A 27367-nucleotide genomic window follows, 5' to 3' on the forward strand; every position below is an offset into this window, starting at 1 on the left:
AGGGTGGAACTGCGGGAGGTTGAGGGTGCAACTTCGGGGAACGGGCTAGTTCGGCATTTTGATTAACTTATCAGATGCCACAGTTAAAACACAACAATGGTTTTCTTTTACTGCCACTTCACTGCGTTCATGTTTGGGATCTCCTTCCTGTGGTTACCACTAAATCAGTATGTTAGTGGTAAGAACAGATAGAGGAGGGATGACAGAATTTGGATAAAAGAAAAAGGCACATGATCTGATCTCTGCAAAAATACAGTACAAGATCAAACACCAGTGACTGCACCTTACTGATCCGACAACGCAAATCACACATGACACCTTCTCTAAAGAGCACATAAACATCCAATAATAAACCCAGCTCCACTTTCTCTTTCCATTTCTTGGGACAGGAAGGTGCTAATTCCTGAAGAATGCTTTATGGTTTAAACATATCACATTTCACATATTTGACACCTCATACAATGCCACCCTACATCACACTCCTAAGCTGCAAAGCTGACATGCTATATCGACCTGATCTACTCCTATTCACCTCTCACTATCCACTCCAATATCCAGTTTCGTACAACAAAAACAGCAGGAAAAACTGACCTAATTACTCAAATGATATATTGCCAGTCCACCTGCAGAATGTCCATGAGTGATACCACTCGTCCCCACCTAAAGATTTTACTGCCGAACAAGCACTTGAAGTGTACTTTTCACATTCACACATTAGCACACAGCCTGGAGCTTTGGCCTGCCTCCTGAAATTGGAAGAACCTGCTGGAAATGTCCTGTTCAAGCAATCTTAGGTAACATGAATTAGATCAAACTCATTTGGAAGCGGCATTGAAATCCCATCGGAGATGCAAAAAGTGAGTAGAATTGGGTTCATGAGAAACTGGGCTGCTATAGAACAATTGCTGCAAAAAATGGGCTTTCATGTACCTGAGTTAAAAGGAGTGGCTCAGCATTTTCGCACCGCTTACATTGTCTTGCTGAGAGTTAGAAGACAAGACTAAGATACCACACTCCTGTCTGAACACAAAATATGAAGCTGGTTAGCCTAGCTTAGCATAAAGACTGAAAAGCCAAAAGTTAACAAAATCCACCTACCAGCACCCTTTTAAAGCTAGATAATAACCCCATGATATTAAGATTGTTTAATTTGTACAAAAAATATAAAAGCAAAGTAACTTCCTGGAGTCCAGCCCATAATGGCGACTTGTAACTTTTACATTCTGGTTGTCGTAGACCAGCGCATATTAACTAGTGAGCATTAGGGGTGTTGATAGGTGGATTTTGTTATTTTGTTTCTCCCTGCCCTGAACTATTCCTATAAAAGTGGCTCAGTTTCTTTGACATGTCATCGGCATCTTGTGAATACTTGCTGCCAAGTGAAAAAATTTAAGCATACACACACTATCTCTTGACAGCAGGCAAATCCTCTAAACAATTTTCCAGCTGGTTCGGTGTTAATCTCAAATCTCCAGTCATGTTATACGACAAATTTACATGTAAAGCAAGCCCTCTTTTATAATTCCTGTGGTGAGGCATCACAGACACATCCCAGCCATGAGAAACTTTTGTGCTGGATTGTGAGGACATCCCTGCCCCGAGCGATGTGCTGCTCTGTCAGCCAAGACTCTGATTAAGTCCCAGCAGTGGAGTAATGAGCACAGCGCTGCACAGTTAGACTCTGAGACAAGACTGACGCACACAGACACAAAACAGTCACACACAGGAGCATATGCGAGATGGCAGACCGGAGCGCACAAGTACACACAGACACACATGGATTTGTGCTGAGCCTCTCTCTCAGTAGAATCGATGGCCCTGATTACTCAAACTAAAGCCAAACACTCCCCGCCCTGTCAGCGGCACTTCTGCGGGCCACGGCATGAATAAGACATGAAGAGCGAGATACTAAGGATGGCTGTGCTCTACGGCAAATCCTGTCATCTGGTAAAATTAGAAACTATGCAGACAAAAAACACAGTCACACGTACACGGGGCGCTGCTAACGAGGCTTGCCATAAGGGAAAGTGAGCGCCAAGTAGGTCAGTAAACGATTGTGAACGTTGGAGTGTCTGCGTATTTGTGTTTGTCATCTTTTCCCTTCAGCTGGTTAAGCCGAACACTTGATGAAGGCCACTGTGCCAGACAGTTATTTGGCTAAAAGAGCGGGTCAGAGTTGGGTAAGCCAAGGCGGTCTGTGCGCTAAAATCTCTCTCTCTTTCTTGATTAAATGCACTTCACTCTTGCCAGCAGCAAGTGTTGAATTTGCTGCTTTCAAAGGCTTGCTAGAAGAAGAACTGCACACATTTCACACTTTCACAAGCTAGACGGCTCATCAAAAGGCCTCCTTAGTTCTAAGCTTCTGGACTGTTTTCAAGTATAACCTGTAAAGCTATAGATAAAGGTTATTCACATGTGCATAACAGACGTGAATGGACGCCCAAAACTATGAATGACATGACTTCTTTGATCATATACACAGATAAACAACTGAATCATTTGCAATACAAAGCTGAACAGAAGCTTCAAGTGTCATTCATTCTGGAGGGAACATGACAGGTCATGTTTGCAATTTTGAAAATTGCACATTGTCACTTAAACACTGTCCAGGTTTCAGTCTGCTAATGAGTGACTTTCACAGTTACACTGCTTAAATATGTTTAAATGTGGCATCACTAATGTACCACAAAAATATTATGGATGCACGGATCCAACTTTTTCTCTCCCAATACAATTCCTCAACTCAGGGTATGTGCCACTACACGGTACCGATCTGATAACAGTGCTCTTTTTTCCACAAATCTAAAATCTGTATTCTTGAAACTTATTTGAGCCATTTTTATATAAGGTAACATGAAACCGGGGAGTGAAAACTGACAGAATTAATGTAATTGGTAGTGGAAACACTACACTTTTATGACATTTTTTGGTCATATACTGTATGAAACAGTCTCAAACAGGGCTAGGCTACTTTTTAATCCAGTAAGAAACAGGCTGGTGATGTACACCATGTATACCAAAAAACGTGTGGTTTACCACAAACTACGTGTATCATCTGTAGCATCACCATCCAATAGTGCACGGAGAGTGCAAGTGCTGAAGTCTCAAACACTAGACAATAACATGCAAAACTTAAGGTAACAAAGTGCCTCTTACTCGTTTTCTTTCGCCGTGACAGTTCTTGGACCAAGAACTCTTGTATCCCTCAAGTGCTACCAGGTACTTCAGGTCTTAACATGCCAACTTGCAGCCAACCTGCCCAGCTAACACAGTGCTATCTGAAAAAGCTATCTATTATTTGTTCTGCCTTTAATCTGACTCCAAAGAAATTACATGGCTGTCTGCTATATGAAATCTAAGTGAGTCAGTAGACTGTCTGTTTGGCAGGAACACCTATGAACCAATGGACAAACCAACACATTTGACGGTGTAGCATCTATCTTCAGCATATATGGGCATTATTATTTAAACACTTTCCTACCTTATATTTCTCTTTTATCAAATAATCCATCACATAATCCATTTCTTGAGCGTGCAATTGCTGACATCAAAGTCTGCATGATTTCTGAGAGTTTGAATTTTCACTGACAGCCTAAAACAGTTAAGCTGCTGTTTTGGCTTGGTCTGGTCCATTTTGGCGGGGGCCACAGGAGCCACCTCCACACCTCACACTGGATCGTATCATCGATTCACCCACTTCCTGCAGTGAAATACAGTGTTTGCCTCTGACAAAAAGGGATAAAACAAAGTTGTAATGGCCAGAAAAGCAGCCTGCTGTATCCATATCCCGCTGCGGATATTTGTCAGTGACTGAGTTCCTGAAAGTGACAGCCCAGACCTCGCCAAAAGTGGACTGGCCCTTCTGGCTTTTGCCCTCATATACCAGATGGCCTGTCTCAGCACAGGCAGATAAACATAATCATCATTCCAACTCATTTTGACTAGTGACTGACAAATCTCCTGTGCTCTAAATCCCATATAAATTAAACTAGCAGAGTCATCCTCTCATGTATTAGAGACATCCATAAAGCAACTTGGGAAAACAAGCTGCTTAAAAAGGCGAATGTATGGAAATTGTGTGGTGATACTTTATGTGAAATCTTGTGAAAGAGGCTTCCGGAGTGGTGTGCTAACATGATCGTGCACCGTTTACACATGGTGCTGTGTTCATCCCTACCTGGACCTGCTCACCGCGAACAGCCGAGTCACCCAGCAGAGGTTCAGCAGGCGGCGTGTTAATTGTTACTGACTTTTCTGAGCGGCTGTCTTTACTGCGGGACTTGTGGCGGTCCCGGCTTCGCTCCCTGTAAAGCAAAGAAAGGATCATGGTTAGTGTAGTACGGATGTTGCCACAAGGAGTACTGTGATAACTAGGGCTCCGACTAATTAATTAATCGGCTATTTATCTTTTTGATTAATTAATTAGTCGTTTAGTCTATACAATAGTAAAACTCATATTTGGTTTACCACAGTAGAAAACTAAAACAAACAGCAGAAAATGCACACCTTTAAGTAGCTGAAATAAGATATTTTTATTTAAATCATTAATTAATTATTACATTTGATGCAGATTAATTTTCTGTTGATCGACTCATCATCTCAGCTCTAGAGAAAACAGTATGTCTTCTGTGACTTTGAAGGAGCTTTCCAAAGTTAATAAATAACACTGGATCATCAGGGTTATTAAGAGTCCGATGACAGATGCAAGTGTTTTGCATTATGGGAAATGTAGGATCTGTAGGAAGTGTCTGCCACTTGAGCCATACTAGGAACAAAAGTCTTGTTTCAACTTGTTTTAATCTCTCTCTTGTGAGTCTCTAAACTCCATGAAAGTAACCCTTTAAGAGTGTATTTTTGTTTTTTAGTAGTCTGTGCACCTTGTTTATTCTCCCCCCTCCAAAAAGAACCCGTAAAGAACCTGGCATTTGACTTTTTCCTTGCTTTTTGATTTGACCTATTTTACAAAAGACAAAGTTTAGCAATAACAAGTCACAGAGACAAGTATGCTGAGGGAGACACACATATATGAACAAACAGTACATACAAAGGGAGCAGGGACAATGTGAAAGCAGCCGGTTGCTGTTTGAGTCAGATAAGACCAGAGCAGCTCTGTGTGTGAAGGCGGAGAAATTAAACTACGCTTTGTTTCAGTCTCCATCTAATTTCCGATGACAGAACGAGTAAAAAGCCTGTATGAACTCTGCTCCACATAAACCCCTCCCTCTACATCCTTCCTCGCTCAATCCACCCCCCTCTCCCTCCATTACTGCATCCCTCTCTCTACAAGGCCCTCTGTCACCAACATATGAGCTCCATTAGCCAGACTGACCTCTTGCACTTAACAGCCCTAATCCTGTATAGAGCGTAAACGGCGTGTATCCACATCCTCCGCCCAGCATCACCATCGCCACATGGCACGGTGCCCACTCCACCGCTCCATTACCACATAAAAGCTCAAGAGACCCAGTTAATACCTCATCTGTCACCTTCCCTCTCTGACATATTGGACACAGTACATACAGTATTTTACAGTTTTATCAGAATGCACACATACAAATGCTGCAAAACTAGATATAAAAAACAATGTTTTGATGTCTTATGCTGCAAATGCTAAACACCTCAAGCTTAATTTGTAAGACAGCAATTGTATTTCCCAGGTATTGTGTTTGAGAGCTGTTGGAGGTCACCCAGACTGAATGAGAGAGACCCAGAGCCATGGCTGTCAGATTTCATATAGATATCACATGCTGAAGATGCGGTAAAGACATTACTGGACATCAATTGAATGAAAGAGACGTCATACAGTTATTTTTCAGCTGCACACTGGAAGACGACAAAGGACATTTCTAGATGCTGTTGTCTTGCTTAATGCTAATTGAGTTTCCTGCTGTCTCTAAGCATGATGTTTCATTGTAATTACTTCTTTTGTATAAGCAACATTAGAACAGAAGTATAACTAATCAAATTTCCACAGTGCTTTCTCCATTAAGACACTGTTTAAAGCTGCATTAACTGAATTTTTGGTCACTGTGTTTATTTACACATTCAGCAAATACAGAGCAACATTAGCATTCATTTGGAGCTGTGTCTCTGGCCACCTGACAGATGTAAGTCCAATATTCACCCTGCTTTTAGCTCTGGTCTGGTCTCCACAAACAACTGAGAGAAATGACAGGCTCTTCAGCGAGCTCGCTTCACAGGCTAGTTGTTAACTACCTGGAAACGACGCTGATGAAATCAGTGCAAGAGGACCAAAAGAGTAACAGTGAAGGAACTAAAATACATAAGCAACATCCTTAACATTATATATACACTCATTTCTTCCACTGTTAATTTAACAATATTGGTTAGTGCCGCTTAGGGCTAGGCAATAAAACAATAATGATGATTATGGCAATATAATTTCCCTCTATAGCAATTTAACAAATGTTCAATAAATGTTTAATTAAATTAATTTGAATCACGAATGAATTAGCACTTAATTTTTCTATGAAGATATTTATTTTGTTGAAGAAAAGAGACAGAAATAAGATTTAAATTAATATTACTCGTGCATTTTTGTTGAAAAAAGATTTGATCATAATTGTTGAATAAATGTTCTGCCTCAGATTTGTTAAGTGATCCACTGTTTGGCATCAATTGTTTGTTCTAACCATAAAGAAAAGTTTTAAAACCAAAATTAACCATTTGTTTTATTCAACTTTCACTCAGGAGCAAAAATCAGGCTTTAAACTTGAAAGAAATATTGATTTAAGGTTTATCGTGATAATTATCGATATCAAATTATGTTTATTCGTAATAACATTTTTGGAGATATCAACAGAAAGTTTGGATAATGAAAGTGTGACACAGCTAAATGAGATCTGATACCCATAGATGATGGCCTTATACTGAACACAAACTCAAGTGATCCTAAAGAACTACTCTCTCACACAATGACAATCGATAACCATAATGTGCAGGATATCCTGCCTGAATCAGTATGATTGACAGCAGTGGAAATGTTGTGTGTAATACTGTTGCACTGGGTCCAAGTGTTTTGATTAAAGGGTGTTAACCCCTCTGCTTTCCGCCTTTTTTCTTGTACTTCCTATTGAATTTGGACATGATTCACAACAGCAACTGATTTTTCAAATCTGCACACAGTAGGAGAAAGCTCATTTTCAGTAGCCTGCAGCAACGTCTTTTCCTGACAGAGTGACTGACATATTTTTATCTAATAAATCCAGGAGATTAGGAGGTTTATGTAAGCCTTCAAATACATTACAGCTATCATTATTACTTTAAATATTATCATGGCTCTCATCCTCACTGCAGTGATTGTTATTCCAGTGGGAGTGATCATCAGTCAAAGGATGTCACTGATTATGATTATTAATTGGGGAGGAGTGCTGTAAGAGAGGGAACAGGGAGGAGAGACTGGGAGGAGCAGCAGAGCTCACAAAGCAGTGATCCTACTTCAGTCATCAGCAGAATAATAAGAAGCTCTGAGAAAAAAGAAAGGGAAAGGTAACAGCTACGGTAAGTAAAGAGCAGAGTGTAGCAGAAGGTGTCTTAAAAAACACTCGCTTGACATTTTTGTTGCATTTAAGGGTCTATCAGATGTTTGGTGGATTTAGGCTAATGAGACAAAAATAGGCCATGTTAAGGTACTTCAGCAACAATGGTTTGTGTTTTTAGGCATTTCTAAAACCAAAATACACCAGAGCGAAGATGTGAGGAACTGTGTACTGTTATTATAGTATTTTGTGAAGCTGCAGCAGTAGGAAATCTTCGGTTCGCATGAGCAGTAAGTTAATATAAAATTATTTATTTCATATTACTGCAAATATATAAATATTGCAATACTTTCCTCAGTGGACCATAGGCTCAATCACTATTTTGTTACCTCATAAGGGGATGGATCATTTTATGAAAAATCTTCAAGATTTTTACTTTAACCATGTCCCCCAATCTTACTAATCTTACATCTAAGGGCAGGTAGACGGTGTAATGGTGACATATTACTTCTTTGCAAGACAATGGCACAGAGCAGTGGTTCCCAACATGGAGGACAGGACAAATGATTAAAGGAAAGACCGTTATATACACGCCATAAGAATGAGAGAATTATATTTCTGTTACACAAAATGATGTTTTGTTATGACCTCTCTGGTTCGTGCCATTTTTCTAGTGAATTACCGATATTATTCAGGCCTCTACTCTAAAAATGCTTCCAATCTATTTGAGAGGGAACAAGTAACAGCACATAACCCACATCCACATTAAGTCGATAACCTGTAATGTGGAGTCACAAGCACTTAATTTTAAAAAGGGTGGGAACCACTGGCTTAGAACAAACAACATGTGAATGTGTGTCTGTACACACAGCCTGTGTAACGTCCGTTTGTGTATCCCAGCTAAGTGTGATTCATTGAGAGAGTCAAGAACAAAAAAGGTAAAGGAAGCTCTCACAATGTTGGTCGGACTACAAACGTCTAACAAAAAAAGATCAAAGATGCAAAGACGATGCGCGTTAGACACAAAATATTATCATAATATAACGGTGAACAACAGGCATTTTGAAATGTGCAATTGTGGATGCAAACAGACAGGAAATACAGAGGCGAGGAGCAGACCTGTGGGCAGCCAGGGAGTGGTTTGAACAGATCAGCTTCTGTCTACCAGCCCCTCCCCTCCCCCAGCCCGTTTTCCCATTCCCCCTCCAGCAAGCTTCTGGGGTGATCGCAGTGTGTGTGGAAACCTCCCTCCCAGCGCACACACACACACAGACACACCTTCCACCCCCCCTTCCCACATCCTCTTACTGCCTCATTAGCATGCAGCCGCCTCGTTGGTATTCCAAAAGCGTACTGTGCTATGATTTGATTAATGGAATTTGACTTCCAGCGTGGATCCCTGAAATGGTTATGGCTTTTTGGAACAGTGAGTATGGGAGGGGTGGAGGGGTCCTGTGGGGACAGAGATGCCTGGCGAGCTGGGGCAGAGTCCTGCCAATTAGGCTGTGGACGCACCGTTTCCTTCTAACACCTGAGGATGAGTGCGGCTATGATCGCATTCTCCATCTCATACAGAGGGACAGCGATGGCAGGACGACTATAGAAGAAGAGGAGCCAACGAGCGTGGCACGGCAAACTGTCTGTGGACCAATTTGTTCTCTCTGTGGCTGGCAGAGCAACCTACACACCTGTGTGACAAAGAGCTTTGTGTCAATGCAGCCATCTGGGCCAAGGCACTGGTGGACGGCTCGGCCTCAGCCAAATGGGTAGAGTCATGAAGCCAAATAAAAACTGACCAACCACACACTCAGATGGGTCAACCCCAACCCATAAACACGTTATAAAGCAAATGAGAGAGGGGAGGGCGAAATTTGAATTGAGCATTTTCATGCTCAGATAAAATATCTGTGAGCAACTATTAACCCTTCAAACTTCTTGGTAGTGATAAATGTTACTTTGAAGTGACTGATAAGCTCCTCCAAATATAGTCACCACTGCAGCACGTGCACTCTGGTGTTGACCCAGGTTAAGATGGAGGGGCACTGGGGTGGATAAGCAGTCCTAGAGGATAACACTACAGTAAGGTGACACATTCCAGGGACAAATAAGAGTCAGGTTATGCTTGAAAAGAAGTGGTTTGTACCACGCGTTTTCTGAAAGTCGGAAATCAAACGTGTTCACGGCTGTCTTAAAGGGCAATTCTCACCATAGCCCATCTGGCCAACCTCTGCGTGAAGTGAAAGTCAGATAGTCGCTTTAGGAAATGCAGAAATTGTCACACAGTCCCACCATTTGCAACGTAGTTGTAATAGTGTGCAGGTAGAGGGTGTGTTTTTCTTTACATTTTCAGGAGCCATGATTGGTCCTCTGGATTGAAACCACTACTAAAAGTTACTACTCTTTTACAGGTGCTGGTGATATAATTAGAATATCATCAAAAAGTTGATTTATTTCAGTAATTCCATTCAAAAAGTGAAACTTGGATATTATATTCATTCATTACACACAGACTGATATATTTCAAATGTTTATTTCATTTAATTGTGATGATTAAAACTGACAACTAATGAAAATCCCAAATTCACAATCTCCGAAAATTAGATTATTACTTAAGACCAATACAAAAAAAGGATTTTTAGAAATGTTGGCCAACTGAAAAGTATGAACATGAAAAGTATGAGCATGAACTGCACTCAATACTTAATTGGGACTCCTTTTGCCTGAATTACTGCAGCAATGGGCGTGGCATGGAGTCGATCAGTCTGTGGCACTGCTCAGGTGTTATGAGAGCCCAGGTTGCTCTGATAGTGGCCTTCAGCTCTTCTGCATTGTTGGGTCTGGCGTATCGCATCTTCCTCTTCACAATACCCCATAGATTTTCTATAGGGTTAAGGTCAGGCGAGTTTGCTGGCCAATTAAGAACAGGGATACCATGGTCCTTAAACCAGGTACTGGTAGCTTTGGCACTGTGTGCAGGTGCCAAGTCGTGTTGGAAAATGAAATCTGCATCTCCATAAAGTTGGTCAGCAGCAGGAAGCATGAAGTGCTCTAAAACGTCCTGGTAGACGGCTGCGTTGACCTTGGACCTCAGAAAATACAGTGGACCAACACCAGCAGATGACATGGCACCCCAAACCATCACTGACTGTGGAAACTTTACACTGGACTTCAAGCAACGTGGATTCTGTGCCTCTCCTCTCTTCCTCCAGACTCTGGGACCTTGATTTCCAAAGGAAATGCAAAATTTACTTTCATCAGAGAACATAACTTTGGACCACTGAGCAGCAGTCCAGCACTTTGTCTTTAGCCCAGACGAGACGCTTCTGACACTGTGTCTTGTTCAAGAGTGGCTTGACACAAGGAATGCGACAGCTGAAACCCATGTCTAGCATACGTCTGTGTGTGGTGGTTCTTGAAGCACTGACTCCAGCTGCAGTCCACTCTTTGTGAATCTCCCCCACAGTTTTGAATGGGTTTTGTTTCACAATCCTCTCCAGGGTGCGGTTATCCCTATTGCTTGTACACTTTTTTCTACCACATCTTCTCCTTCCCTTCGCCTCTCTATTAATGTGCTTGGACACAGAGCTCTGTGAACAGCCAGCCTCTTTAGCAATAACCTTTTGTGTCTTGCCCTCCTTGTGCAAGGTGTCAATGGTCGTCTTTTGGACAGCTGTCAAGTCAGCAGTCTTCCCCATGATTGTGTAGCTTACAGAACTAGACTGAGAGACCATTTAAAGGCCTTTGCAGGTGTTTTGAGTTAATTAGCTGATTAGAGTGTGGCACCAGGTGTCTTCAATATTGAACCTTTTCACAATATTCTAATTTTCAGAGATACTGATTTTGGGGTTTTCATTAGTTGTCAGTTATAATCATCAAAATTAAAAGGAATGAACACTTGAAATATATCAGTCTGAGCAGAATGAATGTATACATTATACAAGTTTCACTTTTTGAATGGAATTACTGAAATATGTCAACTTTTTGAAGATATTCTAATTATATGATCAGCACCTATATACGTTGTCACATTTCATCATTAAAGTATCCAGACTGATGAAACCAGTAAAAATACAAATAAAAATGTATGGTCAAGCTACAAATCTATATAAAATGTATATAAAATGTCTCCTTTAAGAGGAGTATCATCCAGAAACCTCCAAATTGTATTATAACTGTGAATAAATTAGTTTAAACAACTTTAAACGACTCACTCTGTCCCATTTGAGTGCTGTGTGCTGCCGTATAATTGGAGTTACATCAATCAAAAGACCCAATTTTCCACATGAGCAGCTCCTAATATGATATTTGCAATTTTATAATCATTTAAATACTCAAAATTGACAGAGTGAAGGAGACAAGCTTTGGAGAACGTGTGGCTCAACACCAAACTCCAGTATCGGGCTCCCAAAAGTACTAAAAATCTCTCTACTATGAGTATGAGTACACAATTAGATGCAAACAATTGACACAACTCATCTTTTTTTTAATTAAACTATAATAATTTTTGCAGTTAGGAAAAATCATCATCACAATTAGTGGTCTGATTTTAAATTTACCCAGTAATAACAATTTAAGAATGTAGTGGGGTACAAACATGGCAGCCTCTCGCTTCTTCCAAAAAGTCATGTGGTAATAAAATACAACAACCACAGAGTGAAAATCACATTAACGCACTTCACTCTCAGTTAACTGTGCAGCTCTGGATTCTGGCTAAATATAAAAATGTAATGGCATCACTGTAATACCGAAAGTTATTGAAAAGATTACTCTCTTGGGTGTTAGTGTTCTGCTGTAGTGCAAGTGAACATGGTCAGAAGGGAATAAAAAGGATGACTGCATGCAAATAAATAAATAAAACATCAGTGTCATCAGCATGTTTTGTCTCAGCTCTTGGCAGGAGGTCCATGGGTTAGAAATGCTACTCTGCCATCACTGAAGAGCCAGGGGAACCTTTTGTGAAAGTATCTTGGACACCAGTTAAGGATTGTTTGACGCAGGAGGGGGGGGGGGCAAGAAGCCAGCTATGAGAGGAAACAACTCCAATAACTTTGCACCGTCTGTCAATAAAAACCTTAGCCAATCCCATCTTTCTATAATATTCTGACAAATTATATTTAAGATTGACTCACAAATACGCATGCATACAAATACAACAACAACACAATGATGTTACTGTGTGCCATTACTTGTGTGGGTACGCGCACACAAGTAGCGCACACACTCCCACGTGCCTGCATCTGTTCCCGGCATCAGTGTAATTAGACAACAGTGATCCAGAACTGCCTCACGTGTGGCACCCCTCAGCGTAAAAAGATTACCTTCAGACAACGATGGCAAGGGGTTTCAAAGGCAACAGTTTCTGTTTTTTTGAATATCAAATTAGAGGCCAGCCGGTGGCTTTGGCATAGTCACAGTAGGAGCGGAGGAGCGGAAAAGGCGCTTGGCAGGGATGCCCATATGTTCCTTTCCAATTTGCTGTCACTCACTTGAACGGCTGCAGAAACAGTAAAGAAGCAGGAGATAGAAGCTCCCACCACTACCCACTCCCAAACCACCAACCTCTCCCCCCCTGTCTTAGAGTCCAAACGAAGTCAGACCACTTTGGCCCAACCTAACTTTGAGCTACAAGGGCACATTCCTGCCAAGGGGAATGCGAGCGAGGGGGAACAAGTGATACGCCTGCGCCTACCCGTCCTCAGAGAGTAGCCAGGAATCCATTTAAGAGGGGGGGAGGGTGGTGGAAGGGGGAGAAGGGGATACACAGGAGAGGTCAAGAACGAACGAGAAAGGGGCAGCTGCTGCATTCATATCACGACGGGCACATGGGAGCAAAATGGTTGGAGCGAGGTTGTGATGAGGAAAAGGAGAGGAAAGAGATAAAGAGGACAAGAGCGAGACGGATAAAGAGTGAAGCGGAACGAGACAGTGACAGAAAGTGACCGACGACACGAGACACAATGTCCTTTAAACGGCAACAGGTGGCAGTGAGAGTACTGAAAGAGATATATAGCGGACAAACGGGAGAGGGGGAGGGGGGGGGGGGGGGGGGGGGGGGGGGAAGGGGGGGGGGGGGGGGGGCGTCGGTGTCAAGGGAGGGGCTGTTGTGGAACTGGAGCCTCCTCTCCGATGTTCTCCTCTCATCTCCTCAGGCTCTCAACGTATCCGCTGAGCCATCAGTCAGTCAGGCCTCTTCAGCACCTGTCTCCTGCTGCCTTCCTGAGGCCTGTCAAGCACAGCCATTTCACTGCTGACAGACTAATGCGCCTACACAAGCTGGAGGCTCCACACATGCCAGGCCCGAAAGGACGATAGAGACACACGAGGGGTGGGAACATGGACGTGGACAGAGGGACAGAGGTCGGGCGTGTAGGGAAAGGACAGTTGAGGAAGTAGCAATCCAGGGAGTTAGTTTGTAAAATGTCATGACTTACAGGAGGAAGAGTTTCAACACACACACAACCTCAAACAACGCAAGACACTGTTCAGTTCAAACCTACACAAAATCTAAAAGATGTTTCTCCCTTGTGTGACAGAAGCCAGTCATCAAACACAACTCTTTTTGTCCAACATTTTTGACATTATAGAGTTGCAATGTTATAGGACTGACAGCTGGAGCACTTCTTCAGCTTGGATGGACATGAAACTCTCCCCGATGAATCATCAGTACAAAAGATGAACAGCTATGTTAACAAATATGGTTGTTTGAGAAAAACTCCCAAGGTGCATTTCGGCTCAAAATTGCACAACATGCACAGCTAACAAGAGAAGACTGATTACATAATCTGCAGCTTTCAATTTCAGATTCTAAGTCAATTTTGGATGAATTCACCCAACTATGGTGCTGTGATTTGTTAACCAATTCAACATCTGACGCCTTTGACTGGCTTCATCTCCATAGCAACGTTGGCCAAAGCTCATGGGTACTGTAGTATTTTCAGTCATCGGCCAAAATGACAAACATGAATGTGCCGACAAGGTTGAAATAATTGTAACTGGTAGTCAGACTATACAACTATAGCCTTTACTTATCTTTCTCACTTCTACAGGGAACCTTAGAACCTTTGTTCCCTATAAAGGGAAAGAAATGAACTTATTGAAAGAAAACTACCGTCCCAACCATTGACACGTGGCACGTCTGAACACAATCTTTATTTTGCAGTATCATAAAAATATGAGTTTAAGAACAGGGAGTATGAGTGACAGAACGGGATTATCTGGGTTCTTTGTTGCCCTTTCCACCCCCTTTTCCCCTTCCTTATTTTGTTGTTTCCGTTGTTGTGTTTTTTACTTACTGACCAAATGTCAAGTGGATAATTGTATAGCTCATTTATAATTGGTAAACTGAGCAACAATGACATAACTGTTATGTATGTGTGAAGCAAACTGTTCAATAAAAATACGTTTATTATATGTGAGAAAATAGACAAAAATGCCCATCACAAATACCCAGAAGCCATGGTGACTCCTTCAAACTGCTTGTTTTGTTCAATCAACAGTCCAAGATTTTAACATTTCATTTTAATAGTTTTAGTTTGATTAATGATATAACTTATTAATCGATCCTCAAAATGTGTTTTTTGTCAAGGCAACTGAGTGACTGTTACAACAGATGCGTATTTGGAGGTCCAGGTTCAGCTACTGAACAGGAGCCATGGCCCTGGTAGGGATTTGGAGACTTGTATAGGACATTTTGGCAGGGCAGATGTTTCCCATAAAGAGAACCATTACACACTCCAACACTTCAGGTAAAAGCAGAGACAGAAAGGAAACAGAATTATTGACAAAGCATGATTTAGTCTTACCCATGCCTGTGGGATCCCCGGGAGCGTCCGGAGTAGTAGGAATAGCCCGAGTACGTGGACTCTGTGTCCATGGTGATGCAGTCCTACCCAGGCAGCCGGGCTTGGGGCAACACAGAGGCTGCTCGGCTGGACCGCTGGCAGACGCAGTGGGGGTGTTGCTGAGCTAGAGGCGATCAATTGGCTCGCTCAAGAGGCTGACAGAGGTGGCGAGCTGTCGACAATCAGTCTTGAAAGCGACCCTGGGGGCGCCCGGTGAGGAAACATCAACCTGGAGGGGAGCGAGCGGGAAGACAGACGGGAAATTTGAATTCAAAATGTGAAATGTCTGGGAAACCTGCCCACATCTGACTGTTAGAGACAGGAGGAGACAGCATTTGTTCGTGCCCCTCATGCATGAACACTCAGACATGCCTGTGTTTATCTGCAGCTGTATTACAATCAGTATCTCCCAGCTCCAAACCTGCTCTACATTATAGGCAGCTCTCAGGAGGTTACATTCCAGCTGAGCACTCCAGATTAAAGAAGCGAAACTACCATGAAACAACATTTTGCTCTTATTCCCATATGGCTGACAACCGTTGTTCAGAGGCAGTTTAAAGTCTTTGACGCACAGTAAACAATTTAAGCTTGACACTGACTAGCTTTAAGAGCAGCGAGAGCGTGGTGAAGATAAAAGCTTCTTTTTCACAGGAGAAGATGGAGGCGTCTCAAGGAGCTGTGATTGCAAACTAACATACCAGGAAATTCACAGAACTGCTCGAAACAATGTGTCCTCATTTTACCTAAATGTCATTACTTTCAATAAATCAGCTGATTGTATCTGTGTAATGCATGTTACATTTTCATTCCTACGCTCCGGAGCCAAACTGTCACAGCAGAACTGCTCTGAGGATGGTAATGACACTGGAAAAATTAATTGCTTGTGGCTAGGAGGACATGCTTCATTTGAAAATAATGAAACTCAGTGAAGCGTTACCTATTGTCTATACCAACATCTCTATTTAACCCCAGGATGTATTATTTAAAATAACATTTTCTAGCTTTCTTAACATCTGCTGTTAAGAACGTAGATTATTATCCTTTTTTTTGACACACCAAACAGCAGAATTTTAATCTCTTCCAATTTTGATTCACTGACTTTCAGTCATTTATGAAGTTGATGAAGAAAAACAATGCTGGTTGGTTACAGTGTCAGAAAGAGATAATTGTTCTTTCTCAATGTCATACCATTACTAACAGGATGCTTTAAAAAAGCGTTGTGACATAGAGCTGCAACAATTAATCGAATAATTGATTCCAGCTTCTTAAATGTTAATATATTCTGGTTTCTTTGCTCCTCTATGACAGTAAACTGAACATCTTTTATCTTATGGATAAAACAAGACATATGAGGATGTCATCTTGGGCTCCGAGAAACACTGAACAACATCATTTTCTGACATTTTATATACCAAACAAGTGATTGATTAATTGATCAAATAATGTGACAGTAACAAATGTGTGGGTTTGGTTTTAGAACGAGAGCCTGGGGTTCTTTAACTACACAAAAAAGAACAGAAAACATATGTGAATTCTATTAATTTACATCCCTTTGTATACAGCTAGCAGATTACAAACTAATGAAACGGGGCTTTGTGCCTTTCAGTGGTCTAACAAAAAGAATTAGAATTGAAATATAAATGCACTTGGATATCGATATTTAGTTTTATTAGAAACACAAGCTACTGCAACACGCTGCTACGAGCAGCACTTTTGACTTAGTCAATGCTACTTCCCTTTATGCTTAATAAAGTAAGAGAAAAGGCTATATTTATATCCCTGACCACAAATCAGGGTTCAAGGTTTTATTAATTGTAAACATGCAGTGAAATGAGTGGACCACAAAAACAGGATCTATACATTTTTTGGTTTATAAAATGTCAAAAAATAGTGATGTCATAAACCCCCCCCGCAAATATCAACATTTGATCAACTCATCTCGTCTTTCTTCAGCTGGACAGTGAGAGGTTGCTCTTCAGAGAGAGTTTAGCGGGGAAATGAATCTGAAACTTTAAAAATGAGGGGACATAAAACAGGATTTTGAAAAGTGAAGGATACATGCCTCCCCCCACCCCCAAGGGAAAATATACCCATGGTTGATAAACTAAGAAACTGTACAATGTCAGTGTTGGCTCAGTAAGTAACTAATGAATGAAGAATTGTCAACATACACAAAGGACAAAACAGACTTCCGTGGATGAGTACCAATTGCGTGCAACATGATTTTACATGCATTTTACTTTTCAAGTTTCTCCAGCTGGATAAAAGCACTTAATGATGCTGTAATTGCATTAATTACTATTAGTGGTCGTCACAGGGGAATAGCACTGGGTGATTGGACCTACATTAAGTCATTTCCAGTAAAATCAAGCTGCATTCTTTTCCTCAAGGGGATCAGGGTCCAGTAAAAACGCTGATGGCACCATGCACAGATGCACAAGCCCAATCAAGCATTAAATAGTTTGCAATACCAAAGACAAAAGCCCACAGACTAATTCCATGTACAGTCCCTGAGCAGGTGGAGCGTTTAAAGACTGCATTAAGGGGAAATGGTGGATGATCAGAGGACTTTTATTGAGTGCACTTGATATAGTATGGTCAGAGGAAATGAGCGAAGATCATATAACAAAGTAAAAGACGAGAGTTGTGGAGAGGTGTTTGAATGAGATGCATTTGGATCAAATGAGTCAGGTTAAATGCGAATATTTGAGTAGCTGCACAAAAGGGAGAGAAAAAAAGGAAAAGTTAGTTCTGGGTCGCTTGAGGTGTGCTGTAAACACACTCATGTAACTCACCTGCACACACACACAAACACACAGCTTCTCAAACAGCTCTGGGTGAGATTAAGATGTGAAGTGTGAAATACACAGGTGTAAAGATTTAACCAATTTTTTCTCACATAACGCTCATGCCCCTGCACATGTGCACTTTGAGCCAGCCTACACTTGGCATTAAACACCCATGAGCTCTATGGAGTGAAAGACAAAAAGAACTATTAAATCTGAGCGGATATTCACCAGATGGCTCTCTCAACTAACATTTTGAGGTTAAGTGTCTGGGATTAACGTCATCAAGCAGTCGTTTAAGGGTATGAACACATTTTTATTTTTTAATATTTGCATCCATCATCCAGGGCGCTTCAAACACTCCTCTTTCATACCACCACTTTGTCCAGACATACTAGTCTGTAGTTGCAATACGCCTCCCGATCGAAACCTGCACTGAAACTCTCAGGCCAGGCTAGGAGCACAAACACAAAGATTTATGGCTGATTTATGGCTCCAGTCGCCTTAAAGGTGAGAGAGACTCAGAAAACCGTCTCCCTCACAAGACATCCCTGCTTTTCTGCATTCACTACTCCAGGAAAAAGAATCACTTAGCCAAATTTAGTGCAAAAAACTGCAATCTTTATCTGCCACTTCAAACACTCATCACTGGGTCCAAAAATACACTGTGGCACAAAACATGTAGTTATGACCCAGTTCTGAGGAGTGTGGTGTCGGCACATCTGTGAGTGACTCTCTTGTGTGTTTGTGTGCCTGCGTGACTGTCAGACTCCTGCAAATGCTTTGAAGGTTGCACAACTGCATATTTGGATATACTCATTCTGCAAATCATTTTTAAATGTCTGAATCATCCTCACATGGTGACAAATCCTACCTCAACTGGTTCTTCGTAGTCTCACTGCCAACCAGCTGCATTACTGATCCCATTCAATACTTCAAGTGAAGCTGGGTTTTCCAAAAGCCCTTGTCATCAGGAGCAACTTTTTAATCCTCACTGATGTAAAAATGCCTCCAACAGATGACGTTGTTTTACTTTATTTATTTTGATACTTTGGATATGAAAATTAACCCATCCCTTAATTTAAAGCAGTTGGTCCTAGCTGATAATGACAATGAGCAGTCAGTTAGCTTTGGACTGACTCTGACTTTGCATTGACTTTGTCCAATGTCAAAATCTACATCCCAGCACCTTTAAAGCATGTAGACAAACATACAGTTGACTTAAATAAATGTAGAAATATATAAATATGGAATAGACAATGCAAGTTAGATAAGAATAATTAAAAGAATAGAGAAAAATAATATAACTATTTGCAGAGAAAGTACAACGTCACAGATATTTACATGTGCATTATTCCGGGTTTGTGTTGTGCGACCTGTTGCAACAACAGGTTAATGCTGTTACCTTTGGACAGAGTCAGGCCAGCTGTTTCCCGTTTCCAGTCTTCATGCTAAGCTAAGTTAGCTGGCTGCTAGTGATAGCTTCATAGTTCATACAGTGGCGGCTGGTAAATTTTCCCCCAGAGGGGAATGTACCAAAAATCAAGCACACATGTACTAAGGTATCACATCAGTGTATTTAAGCAAAGCCTAACCAAGTAGTTGAGTTAGTTAGTGTTGGTTAAATAATACATTTTTGTTTCACACAGGACACGAACAGCAGTCTCCTGGTGTCTGAACCGTTCGTCCAACCCGACCAGCTCCCTTTGTGGAATTAGTCGCTCTTTATACTAAGTCACCTGACTTCCTAAAGGTTCTCTGGCAGAAGGTTTATAAGAAAGTCTTTGGATTGTTGTTGATTTATGACACAGGGCTGATCAGGTCCTAGATCTTCCACTTTCAATGTTTGTCTTTCAAAAGGGATTATTTTTAGTGACTTAATTCTGTCTCCATTCTAGCATCATTACATATTATGGCAGATGCACCATGAGCCACTCACTCTCTGCTGCCAATAAATGGCTGGTGGTGTGTAAATCAGAAGTATTCAGATAAATGCTGTTGGTGAACAGGTGCTAGCTCATATCTCTTGTATTGAAGAGGAGAGAACAGCGCATGTACAACTTATAAGAAGTAAATGTTAAGAAACCTTTTATCTACATTTTTTGCAGATTGTACATATTACTAAGTACAGTATATAATATTTACCATCCTCATTTTGATATATATAAAGTAATAATAATTTATTACATGAAGGTGTAGTACAGAGATCACTAATTGGCAGGCCGCTGTCCAGATCCCGACCTACAGCCGTTTTATTACTGAGAATTACTGCCTTGTGACAGAGCGTTTCTATTTTAAGCTGTGCAGCTTTTCTAGCATTTACTGTACTAGTTTAGCGGCCCAGGAAACTAACAGACCAATTGTATATGTTCGTCTCGTGTGATGCTGCTCAGCCAATCAAATCTGTGCATTCCGATAAACATTACGAGTCGAGTCCGCGAGTCCGCAAGAGAAAAGAGAGTTCACATGGATTTTATCCAAGAATGTATAGATTCTTACATGTACATTCTTCTTCAAAACCAGAATCTCTCTCTGATCCTAGCTGGCAGGTCAAGCTAGAGCTCACGTTTCTCACTGAACAAGAGAAAGTAGGAAAGTGGTAAATGAGAGGGAATGAAAGAGAAGAGGAGGTATTACAGCTGTTCATTTGTTAAGATGTCTCACTTCACAATCACTTCATGCTCCACCTTTTATTTTATTTTTTTCTGAAATTAAGCACTTTATTAAGATGCACAATAAAAAAAATAGTTTACTTAAATTCTGAATTTATTATTAGACTAGTTATTTACTATCCCTCAATATTGTTGAAATATTTGATTTGACAGACAGTTGTTTGATAAAATACATATGTCGATACAACTAGCTATAGGTTATGGTACTGAATGATAATGCAAGTTATTATGTTCCGGACCTGTGCTTTGGGAAATTTTCTCTAACTGGACCTCTTTTAATTTTAATTGAATACCCCTGGAGTAGTATGTGGGGAGTAGTGGGCGGCACCCTAGTTCCCACTATTGGCCACTGGTTGGGGTACAGATACAAGAGTGGAATCTCTAACTCTCAGAAACTTTTCCTATAAATATAAAATAAAATGCCAATTTGTATACTCGGATTCTGCAGCTTTACTTAAAAAAACATAAATTATTACAAAACAAAATCTTAAATCCTAAACATTTGAGAGGTGTTACCTATGCCAGGATGGAAGTGGTCAGACATTGCTAATGCTCTACTGCAGGAATTTATTGATTGAGTAATGACTGCTAAGCATGCTGGACACAATCACAGAGGCATTTCCATCACCTGTTTTAATCCTCTTAAAAGCAAGGGCACGCAGCTAAGTGAGGGATTAACGGGGTTAAAGTGCGTGGTCCAGGTTCAGTCAGAGTGCACCCACGAGTAAAGAAAGCAGCTAGGTTCGAAGCTGATTGATTATTTCCTGCTTCAGTGCATTTCCTCACAAAATGCAAGACACTGTGTCTCTACACATCATCTCTGACCGTTTCAGATACATCACTCTGGGCCAACTGTACAGCACAGTCCCTGCATATGCACACCGCCAGCCCAGTGAGAGGCCTGGCTCTGAGGTCTATATTGAAGTGAAACAGGATACGCAGTGCTCCCACATGTGGTTTCCGTCTTTGCCATGCCATGAGAAAATTGGTAAGCAGAACCACTTAAAGTTTGCAGGGAGAGTCTGAAGCTGAAACAGGAATCCCCTACTCTGGAAGGGAGGGAGGCAGGGAGCCCTAGCAGGTTCTTCACAGTAATCCAAGACCCCTGCTGAGCTGCCAGCTTGTCTGTTTGTCCTGGAACACTGGCAGCAAGGAGCGGGAGAGGAGGAAGAGCAAAATGATCAGGGCAATCAGGCATGAAGGGTATGATCTCTCACAAGGCCATTTCATTCACTGCCATTCACAAACATGAATCATGCCAGTGCCAGTCCAATCCCAAATTCCTTGGGGTAACATAGCACCTGGGCATTTCCATTTTGATCTGCAGGAGAAACAAAAACTACTAAGACTCAAATGCCCAAGAAAAACATTCAGGATAAAAAGTGTCTTTTGAAAAATAAAACTATGTGGGAAAAAAAGAAATACACACAAGCCAACAGGTGTAACAACCTGAGCATAGAGGAACAGAATAAACATCCAGCGGCCTAAACAAGGAATGTAAACAACCTTGCGTAAACAGCCCAAGAAAGAGCTGATGCAAAGTAACAGTGGAGCCACGAGACACCTGCTGTCAGCCGCCGCAAACAAATCACTGCTGCTCGGCTGCACCTTTCACCTCATGCCCAATGAAAGCGGTCAGCGTTGCCACTTGGTGAGATTCGATTATCAACGGCTGAAACGAATACGTAGAAATACCAACACTTTGGCACCCACATTATGGCAGTATGTCGTTTATTACCCATCCATCCATCCGTCCGTCCATCCATCAATCCATCGTCACCCGCTTATCCTGCTTGGCTGGAGCCAATCCCAGCTTACATCGGGCGAAAGGCGGGGTACACCCTGGACAGGTCGCCAGTCCATCGCAGGGCCACACATAGACAAACAACCACAATTTTGGAGACACCAATTAACCTAGCCTGCATTTCTTTGGATGTGGGGAGGAAAGAATCCAGAAAGAACCCACGCAGACACGGGGAGAACATGCAAACTCCACACAGAAAGGCCAGGGCAACCGGGGTTCGGCCCCACGAACTTCTTGCTGTGAGGCGACAGTGCCAACCGCTGCACTACCGCACCGCCTCGTTTATTATCATTATTCTCAATATTATCATTTTCATTGAACACTGCTATGCATGCATGTGCAATATGCAAGAATGCAACATGCCGCATATTAAATCTTTCTATCCTCCATTAAATACACAGACAAGCCACCATAGTTAAGGGCGGTGGTTCTTACTCATGTCCCTCTTCAGAAGGAGAAAAATGTTCATGCCGACCACACATAAACAGATCTATCAAATTCTCATCAATTATTAACACTACTGGGAGAGAACCAAATAAAGGCTGTCAACTAGGGAGGAAACGGTATGAAAATTTCATATCACGATTATAGCGACCAAAATTATCACGGTTAACAGTATTATCACGGTGTTGTTTAAATGTGCCAAAAAAATATTAAAATGTACTGATACACACACACTGAAACCATTTCAACAATTTTTATATTGAAAACTACAAATACACACGACGCACAGAGCAGAACAAAGTGTAGCGTTTTTATAAGAGCAGCAACACTGAGAGCTTCAGTTTACACAATGTTAGCAAGTCAGAGAGACAAACCAAAGCTAAAAGTTACCTCACCCTGCGTTCACTATAAGGTTATTTTCTTCAATCAAGTTTCCCTCAGCACTCTCATAAAAAACTAAAATACGACCGGACTTCAGAAAGACTGAATGAATAAAACTCCGCCGTGTTGTCATTGACCAAAACAAACCCACGTTGCATTCTGCGCATGCGCTTCCTGCTTCTGGGAGACGCTGGACAGTGTTTGCCGTGACATTATTATAGCGCTGTTAACCGTACCCAGTTACCATGGTAATTAAAATGTGTACGGTAATAATATCCATCGGGAATTTTACCATGGTTTACCGTTAAACCGGTAATCGTTTCATCCCTACTGTCAACACAATAGCATCAGCAAACTCTTGTTTGTTATTTCTCTACAGAAATTATGTTCATTCAACTTAGTTCAGTGTTTCCCCACATTTAGACTTTACTTGGACGGGTCGTCCAGGTATATTAACGGCCACCACAGTACATTGGCAACCCATTTTAGCATTTTGCAGAGAAACACAGAGAGAGATGTTTTCTGGTATGTTATACATTATGTTACAAGACGCGGACGCAGTGGATATTTTACATGCACAGAGAACACAACAGTGCAGATGTCATTTGGTACCACGTTGGTTTCTATAGTTTTGACATCATCAAGACCTAGCCTATCCTCCACATGCTGCTGTAAAAACGGAATTGTGGGTGGAAAAAATCCAGAAGACGAGTTCTGTGTCTTTTCGGCGACTATATAAAATGTACTGCTGATGGAGAAACACATACAAAGAGAGAGAGAGAGAGAGAGAGAGAAAGAAGCGGGGCAAGCCGGTGTGTAAAATGAAATCAGTCCCCACCACACTTACACTTTCATTTCCCCCCTGGTCATCCAAACCCCCCACTGCAGTGGCTTTATACCTCCTAGACTGGCCCGCCACCCAGTTCTAGAGTCACTGCATTAGGGGAAGCAAACTGCAGTATTGGTATAATGTTGACAATGGAGCTCAGCCTGGATTGATGGGTGAGTACAGTTCATTAACAACTGAAGTTACACTTATCATTACAGGAGTAATCAGTTGTTCCAAATAGAGCTATTAAAACTAAAACATGTCTGGTTCAATTATGCAACACCTGTTTATAATACATATCACCAAAACTAGGGTTGGGCCGATCGGCGATGGCTGACAGATGGTCGACGGTTGAGCAGGCATCGTGATCTAAATTTTTCCCATAATACCGCCATGTGAAAGCAGTCACCATGAACATTATTATTATCATAAATTTTAAATATGCTTCGCATCTTCTCATTCTCTTCTGCCCACACTCAGACACACAAGAGGCCGACACCTCAGGTAAACACACGGCTTGACCCGTCTCTCTCTGTCTCCATCCCGATGTTTCAATGTAGACATGGTCCGATGAAAATTTTGTAGACATCGCCCAACCCTAACCAAAACACAACAAAGTCAGTTTTTCCTACATTGTTTTCAGTGTTGTACCTAAATAGTACCGGCTGCCCAGGCTACGAGCACTTTCTCTGCTGTAGTTTGGTTTATTTGATTCAGACCAATGAATATATGATACCTTGTTATGTTATAGTTCTGGTCTGGTTCATGTTCTCACTGACATGTTACTTGTACTTAAAGATAAGATAAAACTTCATTTATTTAAGAGCTGCAGGCATAAGTTCTTAGGACTGGCAGGTAACTCTTTTATAGGACAGTTTTGGCGCCTGTCGTTCTGCATCATCAGGCTACAAGGACAGTAGAAACTCCAAATCAAACTCAGACAACTAACAGCATGTTAACGATGCATTTACTGAGCCTGAGGCGATCATCTATCTTCTCTGTTGTCACAAAGAGCTCGTGCACAAATAACTGATTATGAGCATTATAGTGACGAGTGAAACTGGACCTCTGGGTAGAAACAGGACAAACACAGAGGTGTCTTGCACTGTAATATTACAGAATAAGAACTTCACTGTACAGTGTGACAACTGTTGTTGTCCTGTACATATGACAAAAAATATTCACACTGTAAAATTATCAACTTAGTTTGTATCTTGGTTATAATTAAAAAATGTATATAAAAAGGTTCTGTATTGCGATTGATGTCATGTTATATGCGCTACGTAAGTACCATCAGTCGATATGTTGTCGTCGGATTTTTAAAATTCAAATATCAATACCAGTATTGGCCTCAAAACTCCAGTATCGGGATATATCTTGACTTCATGCTTAAATCACATTTACTGTCACAAAATCCTGTGATTGGTCTGCTTTGCTTTCACATTACAAACAACCGAGACAGCCTAAAAAGACGAGTTCATTCGTCAGCTTTCACACCGGCCAACAGATAAACACATGATTATTTATTTTAATATATCTTCTCGTAAGCACACGTTTGTTGCAGCTGCAGCTTGAGCTGATTAAGAGTTAACAAATAAGACTGAAATTTCTGCTGTTTAGGGAAACTCCCGGGAAGCGCATGGCTGACTCTGAAGCTGCTGGATTTACTGACCCCATAACACACTGAGGAATGCTTAAAGCCAAGCCAAACAACAGACAGACGTTAAAAGTCTGCTGTACTGAACCAGCATCAGTCACACAGTATAAAGTCACTGAACCGCCCAGATGCCACCCTACAGACTGACCTGCTGACCTGCACCTCTGAAGACACACTGTGCGAGCAGGAGTCAAGCAAGGAGCAGTACTTAAAAGTTCTCCCTGTGTAAAGCAGCAAATTAAGCATCTAATGTACCAGGTAAGATGATCCCTTATGTTTTCATTCGAAACCTCCTTTCAGGCAGGCCGTTCATCCGTTCTTCCTTTTAGGAGAATCAACACGAAAGCCCCCCTGCAGCTCATTCACACTCAGCAATGATTAATCCTGAAATCCCACAGCCTTTCATAGCACGTTTTTGATTCCTGCACCACTCTAGCGCTCTTTTGTACAACAGTTTCTCTACTTAAAATAATAATCAAACTTGGTGAAAAACACACAGATGTTCAGGAAATGACTCTCTCTTCACCACACTGTGATTGAAATCATCAGGGCTGAATTTGTAGACAACACGTGGCCTTGGCGTAAGGCCAGTTTGAGCAAAGATGCTATTAAAAGCTCATCAGTATTTAGAGCTAATGGTGTATATAACCTATGTTTAGTCAGTGGAAAAGCTCTCCAACATGAGATAATGGGTTTTACATGCAAAATTGGGGATTAACACATAATTACCAAATTACTTATTCTGGGTAACTAGGTTGACTTTTGACATAATCTCTTAAACATATCTGCTTTTGTGATTTGTAAAAATGAAATTAGTCTGCTCTGTTACCTCAAGCCATCAGCACGCAGCTCTGTCTTGCTCACGCTTCTCCCTCTCGCCTCCTCCCTCCCTACCTAGCCATGACGCCCTCGTATCGCTGCCTCTATTAGCACCACGACAACACATCTCCTCACACCTTAAACACAGACAGCCAGCTCACGCTAAATAATGACTTCACTTCAGCTCGAGAGTAGGTTAAGTCTGTGACGGCCACAGTCACGAGACGTGCCGGGACGTGAGGGAACATGAAAACTAAGTCACTGTGGAAGTCTGGCCCCGGTCACATGCTCGCCGTGTTGCTGTACATGACTGAGCAAACGAAGGCCATTAATTCTGTGGAATTTAATCGACATTCCCGGGTGTCACTGATTTGAACCCCTCAAATATCCTGTAAGGAATCAATGAGGCGCATGGAAGCATTGAAGAAACTGAGGTGGAGAAACAACAGCAGAATCCAGAGTGCCTATAAGAGTCTGGATTATTCTGCTTGTTGTTGACTGGAGAGATCATTAACATGCAGCTTTTATGCAGTGTTAATTACAGATCGCTATCACTTTATATCTGCTCTCAGAAAGAGGTATGTCTGACTCCAAACCTTATGCTTGATTCACATTTGGCCTTTACCTGTTGCATT

At 41.5% G+C, this 27367-nt stretch overlaps 1 protein-coding gene across 1 annotated transcript in view; it reads right to left on the bottom strand.

Moving 5' to 3' along the window:
- Positions 1-27367, bottom strand: part of LOC123974553 (vang-like protein 1) — a 61254-nt gene that overhangs the window by 31196 nt on the left and 2691 nt on the right. Inside the window, exons 2-3 of the mRNA XM_046055364.1 lie at positions 15302-15569; positions 4178-4304 (exon numbers count right to left, since the gene is read on the bottom strand). Of these exons, the coding sequence (XP_045911320.1) occupies positions 4178-4304; positions 15302-15372 (198 nt within the window). The 5' untranslated portion in view covers positions 15373-15569. The remainder of the gene's footprint in view (positions 1-4177; positions 4305-15301; positions 15570-27367) is intronic.

This window comes from Micropterus dolomieu, linkage group LG01 (assembly GCF_021292245.1).
Source record: "Micropterus dolomieu isolate WLL.071019.BEF.003 ecotype Adirondacks linkage group LG01, ASM2129224v1, whole genome shotgun sequence".
NCBI lineage: Eukaryota > Metazoa > Chordata > Actinopteri > Centrarchiformes > Centrarchidae > Micropterus > Micropterus dolomieu.